Here is a 15773-nt window from a genome sequence, read left to right as displayed (position 1 = left end):
GAATATCTGTTGAAACTAGTTTGTGATGATCTGCTCAATGCCTTGTTTGGATCTTACCCAATTTTGTTGATCGTCTTTTAGGCACATGATTCTATTGTTTTGTCTTCGAAGGAGAGTTGATTGCTGAAAAAATCTTATATTACAACCACCCTCCTTCAGCCAGGTGATCTGCGATTTTTGTTTCCACGGGATCTCTTCCCTCACTTGCTCACGGTCGAGGCATTGGAGAAGCTCTTTCTCTTGGGCAGTGTCACTATCTATTGCAGACTAAACTCTTTGGAGTTGGAATTTAATATCCCGAATCTTATATGTTATTTTGCCAAATACCTGTTTATTCCATCTTCTCAGTTCTCTCCGGCATATGCCCAACAAAGTTCCCAAATTCATTGCATTAGCTTGGCTCCATACCTGCTTCACTATGCCTTCATACCCATCATGGATCCGCCAAGCTAGTTCGAAGCGGAATGGATGAAATCCTTTCCACAACCCAAGGAAACACTGGAGGATTATCAGACTATGATCAGAGCCCATAGCAACTTCATTAAAAACTATTGCATCTATATACACCACGTTCCATTCTGAGTTAACTAGAACTCTTCAAGCCTTTGCCTTATCAGCTTAGCTCCTGATCTGTGGTTTGACCAAGTATACTGATTCCCATAACTTCTTAGATCAATCAGGTTGCAGTCTTCAATCATCACTTTGAAATCCTTCCAGGCACTTCCTTGCTTTACCTTACCCCCTTGTTTCTCATTTATATGGGTGACTTCATTGAAATCTCCTAACACCACCCAAGGCATGTCCGTAGAGGCCCGTATTTGCTTTAAATCATTCCAAACTTCATTTATGAAAGATCCATTTGGGTCACCATAAAACAAAAGAAATTTGGCAGGTTACTCTGATATGAGGGAACATTGCATGAGTGTTAATGGTTCTGGGAGAAGACGAGAGAACCTCACAAATGAGTTTTGATTCATCAAAACTCTTTGGATTTCATGTCTTTCCCGCATCATAGATTTTCCCTGCTTACCATATAACTTTTTGGGAAAATACAAAAACCTCCCCTGAAGTTTCTGACAACCATAAAACCCTTCCCTATAGTTTCATTTTAGCAAAAACCTCCCCTAGAGTTTTAAAGAATTCGACAAAAATCTCCCTTCCGTCAATGACCAAACGGAAAACGTCAACATTTACAAAATTACCATGAAGGGTCATTCAATTAATTTATAAAGTACCATATTTTCCCTCAATCTCCTTCACCGCGCCATGCCTATCTTGTATCTCCAACACCGTCTCAAGAACCTTCCCCTCCCTCCCATGCTCCTACACCACCCTCTGCAGTAGCTCCTCCCCTGTCGTTCCTACCCCACTTGATACAATCTTCTCTATCACCTCTTCCTCCGGGTACTCCCCTGTTACCGTGAAATAACGACAGCCCACTATTTCTTTATACTCCACCATCATCCGCTGCCTCAACTCCTGGAAGTCCATCAGCTCCTTTTAACTTCTTCTGCAGCCTGATGGTGACCGAAGTCCTTGTGCGGTCCACCAGCATCCCTTCTCTGTATCCAAAGAGCCTCCTATTGGCAGTGTTGGCGCAGTCCATATCCTCGAGTTGAGACTTTATGCTTCTCACCTTCTAAGCACGGCCACGATACCGGCATTGGTCCGTGTGTGCAGGGCTTTTAGGGCCTCCGACTTGTGGAGGCAATTGCTCTCTTTGTTGGCTTGCTGCAGTCGGCCAAGGATTTCTCTGATGAAACTAATCTCTTTCACCATCTCAGCCTCCTATGGTCTATTTGATTTTGCGTCATCGTCAATACCATCTCCAGGTCGACGTTGCCAGCTTCCAGATCTTTCATGGCTTCTTTCTTCAGATCCACATAGCTGAGGAAGGGTTTTATTATCAAATCGTTCATCTTGCTATGTTTTCTCTATCTTAGTTGAAACTTGGAATCACAAAACTTTGGAAGAGAGAACGCTTCAGCTGCGAGAGTAGATTATGGCTACATGAGATGTTTTTCGATTTAAAGGACCCAATTTTGGAAATAATTTCCTTCCTAGAAGTGAAATCTATATACAAATGACTTACAGTGATGCATTTATACCGAATAATGATTTGAAAACCTGTATATAGAAAATTCTGGGGCTGAAAATATACAACACACTGTGTGCTTTATGATTTGGAAACCCGTGTACAAAAAATTCATGAGAATGAGCCCTCATTCCCATTAGCTTCCTTGACTGGTAATGGTGGATGGTTGGCTATAGGAACCTCATACGGATGATCAATATCATCCTGTTCTCCACCATAAGTATATTGCATCACCTTGGAGCTATCAATGTCAGCGGCCAGGCCAATGAATGGTGAGCATTAATTAATTATGTGTTGAAAACAACATTCCATTAGCACAAACAACTGATGGTTTGAAGATTTTTTATAAGAAAATTACTCTATATCATTCAACAGGTCCATACCTCCAAAATACATTAAAATTTTATGCTTCAATAAATATAATTTTTTTTCTAAGTCAAGTAGGGCAATAAACAAGAGAAACATAACTCAGCACAAAATTACAGATTCTTGGGAGATTGAAAGAGGAGGAAGAAATCGGCAAAGAAAGTTTAGGGAGAAAAGGAAAGAGCTATGTTCCGTTTGGGTTTGGATGAAAGATTAAAAGAGTTGTAGCTTTCCTCCTCTTTAGACGAAAGAATTCAGGGATAGGGTAGAGGATAAAAGATGTTGACGGGAGAGATAAAGAGGATAACAAGTCGGCAGGGGTATTTCAGTAAAATGTATGCAAATTAATTTGCAAAAGTGTAAAATTGGAATTAGGAGCAAAATTGATGTACCGGTTTGACGTTTTTCATTTGGGTCATTGCTGGAAAGGAGGTTTTTGTCAAATTCTTTAAAAATTCAGGGGAGATTTTTACTAAAGTGAAACTACAGGAGAGGTTTTTATGATTATAAAATAACGTTAGGGGAGATTTTTGTATATTACCCTAACTTTTAGCCGTACAAATCCACTTCATTTAAACCACGCATCTGGAATAATCGAATCTCGAAGACCGGCTCACTTCACTTGCGATTAGGGTTTCTAAATGCTTTGGGGTTTAGCCGTTTAGGGCTTCGTGGGGCAGTTCCCCCGCTTTGGTCTCAACTTATCTGCTCTCTCTAATCTTTATAAATTCTAACGCGGAGGCGGAGGCTTCTTTGTAATTTCAGGTTTTCTGGTGTTTCTCTATTCTTTCCCCTTTTTCTTAAAACTCATTTGGTTCGTCTTCTGGGTCTGAGCAGATGATGAGAAGTATTTGTATTCGCTGAGAGAAATCTCCATGAAGCTTCAAATATCGAGCTTTTTAAAACTGATGCTCAGGCCTTTGTTTCTATCTTTTTCACTCATTTTGGGGGGTTTGTTATTTAGTTTTAGTTTCGCTTTATTTCTCATTCAAGTTTCTCTTAATCCAAACCATGGGTATTTGTTTAAAATAAAGAGGCCGAGCGAAATTCTTGTTCATTCCTGCATGCTTTATTTCCGATTTTAGTTCCAATTAATTGAAGGAAAATCAAAGAAATCCCCATACTACTAGTTAGTGTGTGTGTGTTCGTATGTGTTAACCCTATGGAATTAAAAAGCGATGTAGAGATCTATCGATCGAACTGGCCACAGCCGGTGCTAACTCGCTTAACTCGGCCTACGGTCTCACCATTCAAAAGCTCATCAATGAACATGAGGAATTGGCAGACGGGTTTCCAAACGTGAATTGGAACTGGGATTTGGTCAATAAAATTTCATCTCAAGATCAGAAGGCTCTTGTTTTGGTGGCTGTCTTCCCTGTTCTCAATACTCTTCTTCTGAGTCTACGTGATTCTCACTCTCATCCCAAAAATGTCGTGTCAGAAATCCAAAAAATAGCCTTTTGGCCCTTTTCCACCAACGTTCATCTGTGAATCTCATGGGGTTGATGGGTTTCTGCATCTTTGAAAAAAAAAAAGAAAACTCCAAAAAATAGGGGATAAACAACACAATCTCATATCATGGTGAGCAATCAGTCTTCCCTATTAATTTGCTCTATCAGTTTTCTGCATCGTTTAGCCACTTGATCCATTAAAAAATATTCAGTTTTTCTCCTTCTATGTCTTGCCCTTGGATGCCTGTCGCACTTGCAAAGAATTTTGTTGCGCTTCGAAAATGGTAATGAAAAATGGCTGTCAAGGGATGAGCTAATGCGGAAGGAGATCGTCATCAAATGAGTTATTGTTAGTTAGGGATGTAGAAGGGAATTTACTTTCAATTGAAGAATTGCCTCTTGAGAATTGAGATACAGCTTTTCTCATTTGAGAATTGAGATGGTAACGAGTGAGGAGACTGAACTTATATAAGGAACTGAAAGCCTCCACGCTAACTGGATTTCAAATAGAAGAACTACTAGCAATACGCCAGTACCATACACACCTTTATGTAGATACAATACTCGTCTCAAAAATTTGATTTTGCTAAAGGACTAGATGAGTACTGTACCCTCATTTTTTTCAAAAATTCTGGCACAAAGTAGGGGAAGATGTATATGATCCGATGGTGTACTTTTATAATTTATAATACTGGCGAGATTCCTTGAGGAATGAATCGTGCAAATTTGGCTCTTTTATTCGCCAAAAAAGAGAAGGAAGATTAAAAATATCTCCCACCTTAGATCAAAAAATTGCTGCAATTTGATTTACAAGATCATAGCTAAATGTCTTGTTAATTATGAAAATCCTAACAAAAATTATGAAAATTCCAATCCAAACAAAACCAAACCTTTACGTGGGGTACCTTTAATTAACTCTAGAGTTACTAAAAACACTTTCATGTTTGTCAAGGATAGGGTGGAATGGCAACCGTGTGGGTTCGGGGTGGGAATCATGTTCCCCGTCCCCGACCACAATTATGAATTTAACCCCCATCCTCGTCCCCAATCTCCATTGGGGATAAAATTTGCCCTCTATCTCTGATCCCCAACGGGGATCCAAATCTCTAAAATTTTTTTAGATAACAGTAATTTTTGAAAAATAAATTTATTTAAAATATTTAAATTATAAATAATGTTTTAAATATGTTTTAATATATATATATATATATATATATAATCGAGGTCAAGGCGAGGTGAGGACCTCAATCCCCATCCCCTAGTCCATTGGGTCGGGGAAGTTGGGGATGGGGGAATTTGCCATCCCTAGGATAGGGTCAGTAACAAACTTAACAGTTCAAAGAAAATTACCCTCTCCTTAGCTAGAAGAATTACTCTCCTCAATTCCACAACTAATATGATGCCACAATACTTAATGAGGTACTTTAAGCTCTCCCAAAATGTCATTGAAGATTTAGAGAAATCCCAATGAAACTTTCTCTCGTCTAACTCTAGTGAGAAAAAGCCCCTCCATTTGTTAACTTGGGAGAGAGTTTGTAAACCAAAGATTTGGGGCAGTTTAGGTCTCAAAAACCTCCAATTGGTAAATGAAGTAAGCCTTGCAAAGTTGGGAAGGAAAATTTTAAAAGAGGAGGGTAATCTTTGGGTCAAAGTGGTTAGGAGTAAATACCTTACAAAAGAAAGTTTCTGGAGTGCCGAAGAAAAAAAAGATATCTCTTGGGCCTGGAGAGGAAGCCTTAGTGCTAGAGAGCTATTCAAAAAGGGTATTGGGTGGGAGATTGAAAATGGGAAGGATATAAAATTTTGGAGTGATAAATGGTGGAGTGACTCCACTCTTGCTGAAATAATCTCCACAGTAAATTGATGATGAGAGCCTTCCTATGAGTGATGTGATTGATCATGATAGAAAGGTGTGGATTAATTACAAATTGACAAACTTAGTTCCAACTGATATCTGTGATATGATTCTATCTATTTTTATCCCAACAAGGCCAAAAGAAGACAGGACGATTTGGAGAATTAACCCCAAAGGGGATTTCACGATGAATTCAGCTTACAAACTTAAAGGTAGTTCAAACTTAAACAGTGATAATGATTTTAGTTGGCTATCAAAAGTCTGGAATCTGAATTGCCCCCTAAAACTCAGTTTTTGTGTTTCTCCTTATCTCAAATAAGCTTCCACCAAAATCCTTTCTAAAGAGAAGAGGTTTTAACCTTGACACTGATTGTAGCTTCTATGGTGAGGAAGAAGATTTAAGTAATTTTTAAAAATTGTGACATAGCCAAACAGATTTGGTTATTGGCCAACCTTAACATTGTTGGTCCCTATGAACTCAACTCTTCCTTTCTAGATTGGTAGATTAGCATTCATAAGAGGGATGTTATGGAAGGAGAAAATTTAAAGGAAAAGTGTTAATATTTTGGTATTTATGGAAGAATAGAAATTATAAAACATTTAATAACAACTCTTTACCTCAAGAAATTTTGGATAGGGCAATTAAAGCTTTTAATGAATTTTGGGACAATCAAGTGTGCATTAAAATGGCAAAGGATAATAAGAAGTGGAAGCATATCAAGTGGAGTTCCCCTGACCCCAGAACCATAAAATTCGATGCTTCATGTTCAAAAAATGGTCTATGTTCTATCGCGGCAATTGCGAGAATTGAGAAACCGTTTAGGTAAAATAGTTGATTACAAAGGTTGCTCCCTCGGTTTCTCCACCATCAATGCAGCTGAAGCATAGGCTGCTTGAGAAGTACATAATTTGGCAGCAAATTTTTTTGAGTTTCCTATTACCATTGAGGGAGATTCCCGCCTTGTCATTTCATGCCTCAAGGGTCAAGTTATCTCACCATGGAGATTGAAAAATATCATCCAAGACTGCCTAGAGATAAAGGACTGGTTCAGGAATGGAGTGCAGTAAAGACACGTCTTCACGGAAGCCAACCAAGCGGCCAATTGGATTGTAAATGAAGATCTTAGATCCCCGTCTGAATGTCTTTTTTAACCCATCTTGTGGGAAGTGCTATCCCATCTTGTGTAACCCCTTTTGGTTCTTTATAAATAAGACAGAAATTTACTATTTCATGAAATAGCTTCAAAAGTGTGTAATAGGGGAGTAGATCTTTTTCAGCTTCCCCTACATGGGTTCAATGTAACCTCTTTCATGAATATAATTTAGTTTTTTTTTTTTTCTTTACAAAAAAAAAAAATCTGCCGTCTCTTTACTACTCCACTAATGGTAATGAATTGTGCAACAACTATTTGAAATGTAGAAAGACTTCCAACAACTATTTAACAGCCCATGGCGTTTTAGCCATATGGTCAAGTATTGTACCATGCAAAAAAGAAAATAAGCAGTACATATAATGTTGGTGAGCTTTTCTGTCAAGCTCCACTCAACTAGTCAACTTGCTTTGGCGCCAGGCCTATCACGAGACCATGTCCTTTTTTTGTTAAGGGAAAATTCTCCATTGGTACCATGTAGTTTAGGCCCAGTGTCAATTTAGTATCTGAACTTTAAAATGTAATAATTTAGTGTCCGAATTTCAACCTATCGTTAATGGACAGTCAGTTATGTATATCACATGATCTCATTTGCGATTTAAGACTTTTGAAAATGTTAAAATTACCCTTGAAAATAAAACACATTGTTCATCATCTTCTTGAAACATAGCCCAAGCTCTCAATAGTCCAAACCATCACTTTGACCGTCTACATGACTCACTCTTATGTCTCATCTTCAACAAAATTCGAGATGCCAAGACACTCGGCTGCTGCCTCGCCATCTGTAAGCGCTTCAACTCCCTCACCGTTGATGCTGATGATTGTTATTCTTCCGAATCTCATGGCAACAGCTTAGCTATAGGTTTGGCCAAGTTCTTGTTATACAGAATCATCTCGAAGTTTCTTCAATTCCTGCAGCAGACCCTTCTCACTAATCAGAAGAAGAGCATCTCAGATGGGTCTCCCTTCCATTATTCCCCCATACAAATTCTCAAGAGATTCAATGAGATTTAGGCCCTTCAAATACAACTCCCTGATGACTCCGGCCATGGTGGTGGTGATGATGGGTTGTTGCTGAAATGGAGGGCTGAGTTCGACAGCTCGCTACACTGGGAGCCACTTCTTTTCAGAAAACGAAGCTTACATGTATTAAGAAAGGAGGTAGGAATGATTGTTCAATGTCTTCGGCATCAGTGGGAGGTGAAGAAACCTCCCATGGCTCATTTTGTATGGTAGACTGAAATTGAGGATTGGTTGGACGATTATGTGCTTGATTGTTGCCTCTGCAAGGCACCACCTGTTGCAATAGATAATCGCCAACCATCCGATGCTTCAGAATGTTGTGATAATGGTTCAAAGTATTGATACGATACGCCCCGTGCCGGGCGTTTCGTATCGTATAATTAGAAAAAGATACACTCCGAAATGCCTATTTCGGAACCCCAACTTTTTTGAATAATAAAAAATCATGCTTTTAGCTTCCCAAAAAATCAAAATTTGAAAAAAAAAAACTAAAAAAAACAGAGTTTCAACTGTTTCTAAGTACCATATGATACGGCCAATATGCGTATCATATCAATACTTTGAACCTATGTGATAACAAATGTTTGTGGTGAAGGGACTGAATGGGGAAATACACATTAATTGAATCAGCTTGGATGGCCTCCGGCCTCCGAGCTAATGACCCACACCACTTTGTCTACTAGTGAATGACCCCCAGATTTCCCTTCAAAGACTGATGAACACTGAGATGCATTAAACTTGAAGGGCATTTATTATACAGATGTTGCTTTATCAACCGGTAATGGAACAAAATGGAATGGAATCACCTATTAACAAATGGTTGATAAAGAAAATTAGATGACACTTGTAAGGGCATTTTGTATCTTTCCTCATGATGCTTTTAGCTTCCCAAAAAATCAAAATTTGAAAAAAAAAAACTAAAAAAAACAGAGTTTCAACTGTTTCTAAGTACCATATGATACGGCCAATATGCGTATCATATCAATACTTTGAACCTATGTGATAACAAATGTTTGTGGTGAAGGGACTGAATGGGGAAATACACATTAATTGAATCAGCTTGGATGGCCTCCGGCCTCCGAGCTAATGACCCACACCACTTTGTCTACTAGTGAATGACCCCCAGATTTCCCTTCAAAGACTGATGAACACTGAGATGCATTAAACTTGAAGGGCATTTATTATACAGATGTTGCTTTATCAACCGGTAATGGAACAAAATGGAATGGAATCACCTATTAACAAATGGTTGATAAAGAAAATTAGATGACACTTGTAAGGGCATTTTGTATCTTTCCTCATGATGCTTTTAGCTTCCCAAAAAATCAAAATTTGAAAAAAAAAAACTAAAAAAAACAGAGTTTCAACTGTTTCTAAGTACCATATGATACGGCCAATATGCGTATCATATCAATACTTTGAACCTATGTGATAACAAATGTTTGTGGTGAAGGGACTGAATGGGGAAATACACATTAATTGAATCAGCTTGGATGGCCTCCGGCCTCCGAGCTAATGACCCACACCACTTTGTCTACTAGTGAATGACCCCCAGATTTCCCTTCAAAGACTGATGAACACTGAGATGCATTAAACTTGAAGGGCATTTATTATACAGATGTTGCTTTATCAACCGGTAATGGAACAAAATGGAATGGAATCACCTATTAACAAATGGTTGATAAAGAAAATTAGATGACACTTGTAAGGGCATTTTGTATCTTTCCTCATGATGCTTGACAGCAAATACTAAATTGTCACATTTGGAAAGTTTGAATACTAAATTCACATTTTAAAGGCACTCGGCCAAGAATAGGGTAACTATTAGAAATTTTCCCTTTTGGTAAATCCGATCATGTCCTTTCGTTCCATAACATGATTTATTAATTTGCGTCGCAGTGCATTCTGATACAATTTGAGTTTTTAATTCCATTTGTTCAGTGATCTTTTCCTGATGTTTGTCGAATTATGATCAACGGGTTACTCGTGATATTCGAGCATGTCCCTGTATCGGCTGAAGATACTTTTTTTTTATCGGTTGTATCAAGCGGTGAGACCGAAAAAGAATCCATAGATATAAGATAACTGAAAAGGGGTGAAGATATATTTATAGCAAGTGCACCCACTGAAAAGGGGTGGCACGACCGCAGGAAAACAAGATCTGCATACGAAATGGAAATATATTTCGAGATGAAGTTATCAATGTATAGATGGACAGATAAAACTTCCAATCCTTTCCCCCGCCCCCATCCGTCCATTATTATCGAGCCCCACTCTTCTATTAAGGGCCATTGTACTCGTTGCTCAACCTTCTTAAAGCCTAAAATGGAGTTTGAAGGATGTAATCAAAACCATCCTTCCAAAAATTCAAAATAATCAACGATTCAAGATTAACAGTCCTCTGAACCGAAAAAGAATACACGCTCACCACCTGCAGGGTCAGCAACCTAGTTATTGGTCCTCCCTCCGTCTATAAGCATTCCACTCTCCCGACTCTAAACCAAAAAACAAAAGCAGCAGCATTCTGTTGTTCATTAATCACCAGCCAACGTTTTACATCTTTGCCAGTTCAGCAGAAGCAGGGGGGGCAGCAGGGGCAACACCTCCGGTGGTAGGCCTGGATATTGAAACAAAACCCAACTGTCAATTCAATTTACAAGAGAAATAGAAAGAAAAGGGGGAACCAATTCTGTAAACAGCACAATATAGAACCTAACGATTTCAATGAAAAAGGAACTTACAGTCCAACAAAAACTTTGAATGCATCATAAATACCCCACTGAGCTCCCGTGAGTGTACCAATCATGACAATACGAAGTGGAAGACCACGGGTGAAAAGACCCCATAACCCTAACTTCTTCACAGCCTGCAGGACACAATTAAAATAAGATAATAAAGAGAAGAAATTGAGGGATACGAATACTAGAAAATGGTGGCACCACATTACGCACATCACCAACAGTAGCTCCCTTGGCGTTATTAAGGTAAGACACAAGATTGTCAGCAGGGTGCGAAACAATAGCACAAAAAACACCAGCAATATAGCCTCCAGCAAAGCTAACACCTAGCTGCAAAGTCTTGCTACATTGGTCCTTTGGGGTAGGAATAGCATGTTTGTAGATAAGCTGCACGATGTTCTCAAAAGATGCAAATTTCATCATGGTATCTGCAGAAACAAATACCATCCTTACCACCAAGAAACTTATAGAAATTAAGACCACTAAATGCAATTCAAGTAGAAGCCAAGAAGCCAAAAAAAGGAAAGAAAGTTTTCCATCAATCCTAGTTCCCTTGGCCACTTGTCAACATCCAAAGTCCCCACTATTGTTACCTCATTAACTTGAGATTCACCAAAATGCCAGATTGAAAGAACCAATATCACAATGTGCCAAGATTTTCCATCAATTACAACTCCCGGTTACAATATCTTGTATATAAAAATGGAGAAATACAATATGACTGCATTACGTTACAAAAAGGTCAAGAATATTATGAAGGTGTATCAGAAATGTATCGGCATTTTCTCAAGTAAATAACAAATAGCACGTAGATCTAGAGATTAAAAATTAGGCAACATAAGATAAATCGATAAAATCTGCATGGAAAATAACCCAAAAATGATTACCATGAGAAAAAAATAGCATATATTGTAAATTAAAAAGAAAGGAAAGTGACTGGGGGTAAAAAAATAGCATATATTGTAAATTAAAAAGAAAGCCAAATCTTACTAGAAGAGACTCATGCAATGCACGATCTGGTGTTAAAAGATGCTGACATTTGATTTTGTGAACCGAATTGATTGTGGGTAAATTTAAATAGCACCATGTTTGATTTTAATTTTTAATCCAAAAAACAACAAAAAAATCCAAGGGGGTTGAGAAGCAATGCAAAGTAAGCTGACATAGACAACTGTGTTATAAGTAATATATAAACATTTGTAATTATGACCCATAAGATTTTGGCACCAAACTGTGCTAGATACTGACAGGAAGCAGTTCCATAAAGTATTTTGTCTGGGGCGCAAACAGAGGGGGGGATGAAAATAGGGCCAATGACAGTATGATGGTATAAAACTAATTAAGAGGAAAAGGATAATAAGAAATATCAATTAAAAATGCAGCACAACTATCTTCATTTGCAAATTAATCAGACGAAAATGAGAAAACCAAAAAATGGAAAATACAGGAGAGAGAGAGAGAGAGAGGCTCTTCTGTCTTGTAACTTTTCCTAGTAAATAATGGCAACTTTGAATTCAGATCAAGAAAATGAAATTTTTGAAAGGAAATCTAAAAAGGCAAAAATTGGCAGTGAACTTTCTTAAAAGTTCCAAACTCTAACATACCCCTAGCTCAACTTAATTCACTGACCTAGTATATGTAAGATGGTCAGACTCTAACATAAATAGAATGTTGGTCACCGATGCCATAAAGATTTAACAATTCATACAAAGAGATTAAGAGTTTCCATATTTTATGACGGAGGAGGTTCGGATGTCAGGCAATAGAATAACATTTCTTTTTTTTTTTTATCAATAACAAGAACCTTTATTAATGATATGAAACTATGTGAAGCTTAGGTACAAAGGGGACTTAACTCCCCACCAAAAGAATAACATTTCTGTCTACTGTAGAAATAAATTGAGGAACAAATGATGGAAAATATTCAACTTACATGGAATCTGACGCCCCCAAAGAGGAACAATTCCCTTATACAACCTGTAAGGTTTCATAGAATAAGAAAACGGTACCATTACAATAATAAAATGCATTGTAAAAAGAGAAAGTGAAAGCATAAACAATAGACGGACGTACCCAAGGGCACCTTCAGATTTGACAAATCTTGGAAACCCGTCAGCTAACCCTCTGGCAAACCCAGGCTGAGTTTGGACACGGACCTTGACAGCTTCCATGGGGCAAAGTGCAACGTCAGCAATGACCTCGGCAGATGCAGAACCAGCGAGGTAGATCAAGGTCTTGTACTTGGCAGCATACTCGGGTCCAGCAATGTCTGAGTAGTATTTCTTAAAGAACTCGTAGAATCCAAACTTACAGGCACCCTGAGCACTATAACCGAGCAGTGTTGGCACCCAGCCCCTGAAGAAACCTTTAAATCCCTGCTCCCTAAGCAAAACCCCGAATCCAGAGGAGATGCTCTTGTACTTTGCAGGATCGATCTGAGGAATTGAACAAATCTCTTCAATGTTTCATATTCTCCAGTAAATAGAAATGAGAGAAAACAAAGAAGAATGCCCAAAATAAAAGCAATGACAAAAAATAAGGTATTGATTTTTTGTTACCTCGTTCGTAGCTATCAATTATCAAGAAAAACAAATCAAGAGTGCTAATAGTGCGTGAAACATTCAGGTGGCATCATTTAAGTCAAATGATAAAAACATCGCTCAAAAATGTTCAAATGTTAATAAATTGAAAGTTCACGAGACTAAACGAAATTGTTTGAAAAGACCCATGGCAATGCCCAAAATAAAAGCAATGACAAAAAATAAGGTATTGATTTTTTGTTTCCTCGTCCGTAGCTATCAATTATCAAGAAAAACAAATCAAGAGTGTTAATTATGCGTGAAAATTTCAGGTGGCATCATTTAAGTCAAATGATAAAAACACCGCTCAAAAATGTTCGAATGTTAATAAATTGAAAGTTCACGAGACTAAACGAAATTGTTTGAAAAGACCACAAAACAAACCTTCAAAATTAACACACAAAATCCAATATGAACATCTCAAATAGTAAACGTGAAGGAAAAACATAACCAAACCACTCCAAAAGTGATGAAGTTCAGACAAAAAGAAATTGAAAGCAAATCCTATATTGATGCACGTAAAACTCGAATTAATATTTAAAAAAAAATGTACAGGAATGAGAAGCTCTAGAATAACATCGAATGGTCAAAGGTAAACCAAAATCCCATGACAATGACGGATCTGGCAATAAAACTTTCAGATCAAATGGAATCCAAAAGCAGAACCCAGAAACAAATAATGAAACAATAGATCGACCCAGATTGCAATGATACCTGCATATTACATTTGACGAGATCAAGGGGAGTGACGGCCATGTGCGTGAGACCACAGCTCAAAATTCCGCCGGCAGTACAGGCGGCGTAGAAAGCCGGCGAGTACATCTCGATCTTCATCGGCTCGCTCGGAGCTGGAATCACAAAACTCCTCTTCGATGAGACTCCATTTGCTGAAGGCAATAGCAAGTTAGGGTTTTTGCTGATGAAATCTAGGGTTTTCTTCGAAGATGGCGATGCTAATGATGAAGTTGAGTAGAGGAAGCTCGGGACCAGAGATTGACAATTGTTGTCGGAGAGTGCCATTTAGGATTAGGGTTTGATGGACTGGAGAAGAGGGAATGGGGAGGTTGAGAGAAGAGAAGGCTTTTGTTTGCTATGCGTGTGAGAAGGGGGACTAAAGGAAGGGTGAGAAATGAAAAAGCTCGGAAGCGAGAAACCAGGGGCTCTCCCTCGATCTCTCCCTGTCCGACACCGGTGCAAGAAACGCGAGTAGGTTAACATGGCCACTTCCTTCGCGTCATTTATACGGGATGTTAGGAATCTGGAATCAATTTGTTCTCGCGTAATTTACTGTGTTGACGATAATGCCCCATTCATTTTATCAGCGTGAGAAGCTCGTGCGACAATTTGCCTCTTTTCGGCTCGTGTGGCGTGGGGAGTACGTGTGGAATATTCGAGCATAATTCCTTTTTAGTTTTCTCCCTATTTTGACTTTTGAGTGTCACTCTTATTTATATAAACTATTAAAATGGCCCGTGCATTAAGAAAATCTCAACAAACTACCGTGTATATGAAATGATATTTGTAGGTAATTCCAGTAAGCGAAATCCTTGCAGAAGAACTTTCGTGAACCATGTGAATGTTCAGATTGTGTGTTCAAAAGAAAATGAAAACTGTGACAATTATGTGATATGTTTCCTTTAAAAAAAATATACCAATTGCGTGATATATTTCTTTAAAGCATTTGGCACAGTTCTAAACTTAACTTTCAAAATTCAGTTTTTATGATATTTTAGTTCGTTCTAATTGAAATGATACCAACAACAATTCTAACATGTTATAACTAAAAAATACAAAATAAGAAAAAAAAAAAAAAAACCATGAACCTTACTCATGTAGAGATAATATCTTAATGCAAAAAATTAAAAAGCGCCCATCAGCAATTATGGCAGTGATAGCAAGTTAGCAACGATTGCACACCTTAGCAGCTGTCAATCCAAGAGTTTCTGCTATATACATAAAAGACAATATTATCCCACAAATACTACAAAATAATCAGAAGATGCTTAACATTAAAACGAAGACGTGTCCTAAAAATCATAAAGATATAGTTATGTACTTAAAAGTTGAAGGGAATTATAAGATGCCATACAAAGTCGAAATCAGGGATTGGACCATGACATCAGAAGAAAAAAAAAAAAAACGAACAAAAAAATCCAAGGAATGGAATTAAAGTTATCAACGTAATGGAAGATTTGATAAACGGAACTATCCAGTTTAGCTATTCAAAAGATAAATAGAAATGTAATTGATCGTGATGCCAACCGAAATGAACAAATAGTAAAAAGATAATATCTTCATGATACCCGAGGTCTCCATTAGATAAATAAAGCATCTTTGGAGTTATCTAATATTTGAATTGGATGTTAACATGGCAAAATGTATTTTAATATTTTAGGGACATTAAAGCATCATCTTTGGGAATGGAACACATTCTACATATGCTTACCTTTTAGCTTAAAACCATACCCTTTGATGACACTTCTTTTTTTGGATTTTGAGAGGGAGAAAGTTGGTC

The 15773-nt window shown here is 37.9% G+C and overlaps 1 protein-coding gene, 1 non-coding gene and 2 pseudogenes across 2 annotated transcripts; 2 read left to right on the top strand and 2 right to left on the bottom strand.

Annotated features, from left to right (window-relative positions):
* Positions 1–1224: 1224 nt before the first annotated feature.
* LOC148853400 (syntaxin-111 pseudogene) lies at positions 1225–1919 on the bottom strand (annotated as a pseudogene).
* A 1373-nt stretch (positions 1920–3292) lies between these two features.
* On the top strand, positions 3293–3376 carry LOC148853399 (small nucleolar RNA SNORD36). The gene has a single exon (XR_016095132.1). It is a non-coding gene; the product is annotated as a small nucleolar RNA SNORD36 (small nucleolar RNA).
* A 4098-nt stretch (positions 3377–7474) lies between these two features.
* LOC148853398 (F-box protein At4g18380-like) lies at positions 7475–8377 on the top strand (annotated as a pseudogene).
* Positions 8378–10103: 1726 nt separating this feature from the next.
* On the bottom strand, positions 10104–14549 carry LOC148853397 (mitochondrial phosphate carrier protein 3, mitochondrial-like). The gene is made up of 6 exons (XM_088982172.1): positions 13973–14549; positions 12753–13114; positions 12613–12656; positions 10893–11107; positions 10683–10807; positions 10104–10558 (listed from the first exon to the last, which is right to left on the bottom strand). Exons 1-6 carry the CDS (start codon positions 14276–14278, stop codon positions 10495–10497), a joined length of 1116 nt encoding a protein of 371 aa, XP_088838298.1. The 5' UTR covers positions 14279–14549; the 3' UTR covers positions 10104–10494.
* Between the last annotated feature and the right edge of the window lie 1224 nt (positions 14550–15773).

The sequence above is a fragment of the Nelumbo lutea genome, chromosome 4, assembly GCF_056320005.1.
Source record: "Nelumbo lutea isolate HS-2025 chromosome 4, American lotus-T2T, whole genome shotgun sequence".
In the NCBI taxonomy this organism is placed as follows: domain Eukaryota; kingdom Viridiplantae; phylum Streptophyta; class Magnoliopsida; order Proteales; family Nelumbonaceae; genus Nelumbo; species Nelumbo lutea.
Note: the sequence above shows the minus strand (reverse complement) of the source record. Positions and strands in the feature narration are given on the sequence as shown.

What these genes read in the sequence shown, in the direction of transcription:
- LOC148853397 (XM_088982172.1), bottom strand. Translation starts at nt 14,278, where the DNA reads ATGGCACTCTCCGACAACAATTGTCAATCTCTGGTCCCGAGCTTCCTC. An exon ending in AGGGAGCTACTGTTGGTGAT is followed by an intron (nt 10,808 to 10,892) that starts GTGCGTAATGTG and finishes TGTGTCCTGCAG; the next exon opens with GCTGTGAAGAAGTTAGGGTT. An exon ending in TTCAAAGTTTTTGTTGGACT is followed by an intron (nt 10,559 to 10,682) that starts GTAAGTTCCTTT and finishes TTCAATATCCAG; the next exon opens with GCCTACCACCGGAGGTGTTG.